Source organism: Theobroma cacao, chromosome 5, assembly GCF_000208745.1.
Source record: "Theobroma cacao cultivar B97-61/B2 chromosome 5, Criollo_cocoa_genome_V2, whole genome shotgun sequence".
Lineage (NCBI taxonomy): Eukaryota > Viridiplantae > Streptophyta > Magnoliopsida > Malvales > Malvaceae > Theobroma > Theobroma cacao.
Window position 1 is genome coordinate 19,335,196 of NC_030854.1, and position 7,189 is coordinate 19,342,384.

General features: G+C 33.9%; 1 protein-coding gene across 1 annotated transcript; it reads right to left on the bottom strand.

The window, feature by feature from the left end:
* On the bottom strand, positions 359 to 6,909 carry LOC18598624 (hydroxymethylglutaryl-CoA lyase, mitochondrial). Its single transcript, XM_018122068.1, has 9 exons — positions 6,795 to 6,909; positions 6,541 to 6,702; positions 6,316 to 6,445; positions 5,957 to 6,136; positions 5,481 to 5,561; positions 5,237 to 5,400; positions 3,157 to 3,293; positions 1,922 to 2,037; positions 359 to 826 (listed from the first exon to the last, which is right to left on the bottom strand). Exons 2-9 carry the CDS (start codon positions 6,669 to 6,671, stop codon positions 581 to 583), a joined length of 1,185 nt encoding a protein of 394 aa, XP_017977557.1. The 5' UTR covers positions 6,672 to 6,702; positions 6,795 to 6,909; the 3' UTR covers positions 359 to 580.

Below are 7,189 nucleotides of genomic sequence, written 5' to 3' on the forward strand. Positions count from 1 at the left end.
CTCCTACCCCTATTAAGACATGCGGCCTCATCCAAACCACTCATACTAGATCCCTGAAGCCCAAACAAGGAATATATGAACTATTTAAGGCAAGACTCTCACTCTCTCTACCCTTTCTTTGCTTTGTCCACTAACTTGACCGTCAAAGAAGGGACTCTAGAACATTATTTCAGTGCCCCCCTTTAGTGTTGTATCTTGTAGAGCTCTCACCACATTAGGTCCAAGCCATGAAGCCCACTTCCTCAACACATACCCTTTATTTTCTGTCTGGTGATAATTGTGTATCTTGGCTTCATGGCTTGAATTGCTATTAAATTGATAAGGATATGCATCTGACAGAAAACTCAGAATAACACACTTAAAAGGTCAAACAGATGTGTGTTCTTGAATTGCAAGAAACTTAATTCCATAACAGCTTTACTTTTACCTACAGGGTTCACACTGGGACTAAATTTGTGTGCTTTGCAAAATATTTTAAAAGTATTGATCCAACTAGAAAAGCATGCAACTGAATATGGTTTTTCAGCATACATACAAATTTTTACAGTATGAAATTATAAGGTTTTCTAGCTCTTGTACCTTAAAGCTTGGAGTTAGCTTTCTTACTACTTAAGGCAACTGCTGTCTTGGAACTAGATGGCCGCCCTAAATGCTTGCAGATAAAATCCCCAGCCAACATGAGCTTTTCAAGATCCACATGTGTCTCTACTCCAAGTCCATTGAGCATGTAAACAACATCCTCAGTGGCAACATTTCCTGAAGCACCTTTAGCATATGGACAACCTCCAAGACCGGAAACAGATGAATCCACAGTGCTGATCCCCATCTGTGAAGGGAATAAAAATTACTGAAATATTTAAAGTGCTTCATAACATTTCTAGACCACCTGAAAATTTTAAATATTTGGTCACTAGAAGGAGCACTTTAATATGTCTTATCACTACAATAATGTTAAGCTGGCATAACTATGACAAAAAAGTGACTCAAAAAATTTTGGCCATTGAACTATAAAATAAGATCGTAGAATATTGGCCAAAATTTGTCAAATAGAGAGTAGAGTGTGACCTTGGGAGGGAAGAAAAAGGCAAGAAATGAAGTAAAGCGAGATCTATTTGTTTTTCATCTGTCTTTAACATTGCTGTCAACATTTTATACAACTCAAAATCATTAAACCTACAAAATACATCATGTTTTCTATTAATTTTACAAACAAAAAAGAAACTAATTAAGTAAATCCAAATCAATGTGTGGGTAACATTTGATCTGCCTTAAACACAATTATTACATTTTCTTTAACTGGCAAATCCTAAAACCTATTTCTTAAAATGCACCTTTTACATTAATTTTATTGCTTTAAAACCATATATGAAGAAAATAATCAACAAAGTCCATGCCCGAAACTAAAACCTTAATCCTTGCTAAAGTACTGCAATAATGTTGAGGAACACAGTTTTCAAATATATCTTATCAGCACAGTCATGAAACCAACAATGAGATCTCTTTACAGATCGAAGAGATGCATATAGAGATTGTACCTTTCAGTGAAAAAGAAAAAGAAAGACATTCATGCATAGCAGCCATAAAAAAAGAGAGAAATTATCGAGATGCATTCACCATAAGGATTTGCTCATAATTTAAACCAGAAACAAAATCGCATTGCCAATGAACAATCAATAAAATCACAAATTCAATTCATACTTTTCTATTTAGTAATCAAAAATCCATCTAAAGAATAATTAAAAGCAGCTTGCTAAATAAGGAAGCATCTCCATTAGCAACACAAGAGATATGAGTTAGACCAATGTGTTGGTCAAAAACCAAAATGCAGAGAAGGTAATGTAAATTCAGTCATATTAAAACAAACATATCCTTCATGTCGGCAGCTTAATGTTAGAGCAGAAAATATGAGAAGATTGCTTACTTGGAGCGATATTAGAATATTTGAAAGAGCTTGCCCATAAGTGTCATGAAAATGGACAGCGAGCTTATCAATTGGGACAACATGAATAACGTTTTCAAGCATTGGAATGACAGTACCTGTACCAAGAAGGAACAAGGAAGAGAAGCCAAAACCGAACAACTATGAAATTATTGCACATAAAGGTCAGAGTCTATCAGAGAATGATTTCAAATAAGGCTCTAGAATATACAAGCTTAATCAATAAGAAGAGAAAGATGGATCACCATAGGATGGATCACCATAAGCATTACTAAAAATGGTTTCCACTGATCAATCAAATGCAAAATTAAAAACAAATAATTATACAATTCTCCAAATAGGTCAAAGAATTATCAAGAGAATATGATAAAATTATGTTAAAGAGCCAATACTGATTCCATTTGGCACAGAAGAAATGTTTCAAAACTCTTCCATATGAGAACAGTAGTCTTGTGTGTTGTCTCTGATAAAAAGAAAAAACAAGGAATCTCTACATTCCTATCCACACTTATCTTACTACCAGAATGGATATATTCATCTAGATGAGTATCTCCTTCAACTAATCATCTCAAGTAATAAATGGAAAAAAAAATGAAAATATTATTTTGAAATGGTATTATTATCTTTCTTTAAGAGGTGTTCCAAAGTCAATAGCCAAAAGCAAACTATCACTTTTGTTCATGAAATTTTCTTTTTTAAATGTCTAGAGAATAGAAATAATTCTATGGCTGCATGATATAATCATCAATTATGTACATCCAGTGCATTTGATGTCCTTATAACAAGGTTTTGTCAGTGGGATCTTAACCATTAGCAAAAGTCCACCATGAACTCGTCATTAATAAGCCCATAGAATTCTTATTCACAGCATTATGAATCAACTCTCACACCTCCTTATGTATGTATGATCTTCTGATAATGCTTGTCACCCCAATGATACACCTGATAAATGAGCCATTGATCATCTAAGCTCCGACTTGCATTTCCTAATGTATGTATGTACTTGTGCATGCCAAAGCATGTATCTGCGTACATAAATATAAATAACCACCGTGTCCTAAACTTTCCACTACCACCATCACGAACCCCCCCGCCAAAAAAAAAAAAAACCAAATAAACAAACAAACATATGCAGCAAAAAGACTCTGGGAGGGACGCTTAATGGAATATATCAAAACACTAAGGAATTATTATCAGAAGATAACTTTAGACATTACCAGGTGTACCAACACCAATTGTATCACCAAGGGAAATTTCAGAGCAACCCATATCAAAGAGCTGTTTAGCCACATATGCCACTTTTGATGGAGGCACCGTTCCTTCCACCGGACAACCAACAACACAGGATATATATCTGAGAAGATCAGGAAGTGCTAGGAGGGTCATATTAGTAAAATACATCATGCTGCTTTTGCTAACAAAAAGTAATGCTAATCGAAAACCTTCAAACCTATAACTGATTTTTCCTAAGAAAGTTCTATTTAAAACAATCACCAGACAAACAAGACACCATATATTTGCAACCAAAAAGCTCTAATACTACTTTGAGCAAAGTTTAAAAATATAAAAAATGAAAGCAGTTTTCATACTGCCTAAGGACACAAATAAATGACATGGACATTGTTTATTTTCATAAAACAATAGGATCTCATTCAGGAGTGCACTTTTTCATTCCAGGGTATCTCTAAATTTGAAAGTTATTACTTGGCAAGACTCAATCCAATCCACCAAAATCCATTTTATTTACAAATTTTTCTGCCAAACCTTACAAACTTATTCATAAAGAAAGTTAAATGTACTTATTTACAACATTTGAAATTTTGCAACTTGACATCTATACATGGTTGAGTCCAATTTATATACTATTTCTTAGCAATTAAAGACTGAGATGGCTGTCCTCAAAAGTTGGATTTTTCAGTTACAGATAGCTTAAGTTCCTCACTCATTTCAAAACCAGATTCATTTCAGGATGAACTAGAATACCTAGTTAACTGGTTATGTTCACGTTATCTTTTCTTGGTTAAGTCAATTTGAAAATAAACAACAGGACAGATGTGCACAAATTTCATCCTTCCATGTTTTTACTTTCAGTCTCACATTTGTTCACATTCACAACAGTCTGTTTTGATATATAAAGTGTCAAATCCCTAGAGAACTATGACCAAAATGTGATAGAAAGGAACTTTAAATGTTGTCATTTTTAAGGAGGATACGTTCAAGGAGTAGAATTTGCATGGGAGCAGTGCTACCATAGGATGCCATAGTCAGATTCCAGAGTTAGAGAAGACATAATTAAGAACTTCTTCAGGATATAATCCATAAAGAGAAATGATTATCAAACTTTCAAAGTAAATTCAAAAGGGAGAAATGACACTAGCCACAAGATAACCAAAATGCATGTCTACACTCCACACTTTTGAAGTGTAATCTTTAGCAGGCTGCTCCTCTTGTTCAACACTAGATTTCAAGGAAACATTTTGTTGTAAATTTATACAATTTTTATCATTTGAGACATTGACTGACTCAAAATAATGCTGAGTTGCAGATAAGGCCAAACTCGAATGTCTCTTTAGCCAAATTTCAAGATGCTTTTGCAACTCTAAGGACAAACAATACTTAAAAGTATTACTCAACATCAAAAATCAAAGAATTACTCAACAGCAACCGGTGTACTATCCCTCTGAAAATGCAGCATTTACCCAATAAATTTTGACAGTTTCTTCCTTTTGGGTAACTAAGGTGTTACTTGCATTGCTGCCAATTCTGCAGTGACTCTCAATTCACACTGAAAAGTCCAAACACATACCTTATTGAAAAATATTCAATTTGTAACTAAAGTCAATGCTACATGAAAAGAAGCCTAATTTAAATGCCAATACTACAGGGAGGGTACAGGAAACAAGAAAAACCTTTCCTCCTCCTACCTTTAACCTGCTTGAAAAGTGCTTTCTGAAGGGAATAATAGGTCACATAACTCTTAACCTAGAAATCTGGAGGCCATAACTAACCTGATTTATTATTTTTAGGTTAGAAGAATGATTTTCTAACATTTAATATTTCAGCTTTCAAGTTGATTATCTAAATTGTTTCTTTAGCTATGAAGTGAGCATTAGATATGATGCTTAGCAAAACTAGTTGATTGCTAGAGCATTTCAGACTAGAAATTAGATTTTTATTATAGTTCGCTGCCAAAAAAGAAGATACTCTTTAACTCTCTTTCCTCTACTAGCCAACCCCAAAAAGGGAAAAAAAAAAAAAAGGAATCTTAGTCATTCCTATGTTATTTAGAAAACATACCCTCGAACTGGAAGTGAGAGCTCTCTGGCAGCAGAAGCAACATCTCTATAACGAGCAAGACTATCTTTGATGCTACAATTTATGTTTGACTTAGAAAAAGACTCAGAAGCTGAGGCAAAGATGGCCACTTCCTTGGCTCCAGCTGCAACAGCAGCTTCAAAACCCTAAAAGAAAGCTTTTAATGTTATCAACAAACTCACACAATTTCTTAAGTGAAATATTTTTCTCTATAGACATAAATTACTTTAAGGTTGGGCGTTAACACTGGAAATCTTCCTCCTTGAATATTCTGGATTGCATCCATTACATCCTTTGCATCTGCCAGCTGTAATTGAATCATGAATTAGCTCAGGATAGTGGTTTTTTCTTTTTCACAGCAGACATTCCCTTTCAAAGATGAGCATGATATTAATTTATCCTAAAGTCCAACTGATAAAATACATCATATTAAAAAAGACAAAAAAAAAAAAGTGAGGAGCGCCATACCACAGAGATTAAAGCATGAAAAATAGCAAACAATATATATATACATATATGATTAACAAAGCATGAGATGTAGATAATTACTAAACATTAAAGATTGACAGAACAAAGCAGATCAAATTGCAGAATCATGAATGAAGAGAATTACAAGCAACTCTACACGTATTTACATCCAAAATGGAAGCATTATTTGCAAAAAGGTTGATTAACTCTCATGAACCACAAAGGCACACTAACCTGTGGAACCCATTTTGGCGAGACAAAACTTGTTGCCTCGACGACAGTCAATCCTGAAGAAACTAGCATTTTTATCAACTGGACCTTTACAGTGGTTGGTACTATTTCCTTTTCATTTTGCAATCCGTCCCTTGGACCAACCTCCACAATCTTCACATATCCTGGAAGGTTTCTTAAAACCTGGAGTGTAGTATAGGCTATAGAGTGAGTAACAAGACAAGAGATTCTCTATCTTCACAGAAAAACAAACAAACAGGGCAAAACAAATACTAAAAGAAACAAGTAAACATGGAAACAGAAGAAATCACACCAAACCGACTACACTTAAAAAAATAAAATTTTAAAGGAATCGAATTCACCTTATTTGTGGGTCTATGATTACAAATGGAGCTGTAATGGTAAGTTGACAAATAGCCAGGATCACGATTATTATTACCAAGTAGCCTATTTTTAGGGTAAAAGAATTCTCTCCAAAGCAATGACCCCTTGCTGCAATCAAAGGAGAATGAGGAGAAGAGAATAAATCTAGCACTTATAGTTATAAAGTATCTGAATGAACTAGGAAAACCAATGTAAGCGGTTACTTGAGAGCTTTCAGCGAAGAAGAAGAAGAAGAAGAAGGGGTGGCTCCGCCTCCGATTACGGTAGTCATCGACTTTGGGGCGGGAGTACCTTTCAGGCGAGATATCTTATCAACACGCCTTGCCGCTATCATTTATTCGATTAATTTTTAAACAAATCTCCACCTGAATCAGTTGACAGTCCAAAATTTTATTAAATAAGAGATGTGCGAAGGAAGAGACAGGGGATCTTCTTCAAGGGATTGACAAGAACATACAAAATTTTAGAATCAAATTGAAGAGCTCTTTGCTTTGGGAATGGGATTTTGTTGTCCAAATTCTGTTGCTAACTTTGTTTTTGCAGTTTTTTTATTAAAAAAAGTGAAAAACATATGAATCTCTTCGTACCAATCTCAATAATTGTCATTAATAATTAGTACAAATTATTACACTAATTTTTAAAAACAACTCCTTTTTTTATTTTTATATTAAACATTATATATATATATATATATATATATATATATATATATATTTATGTCTTACAGAAGAAAGTACAAGGGATATGAAATCTGATATGAACGTTTATGTGTTTACCTGGACAGTCTATCTTCATAATATGTAGGATATAGAGTGTCTAAATTTATTTTATTTATCAACCACATCTACATCT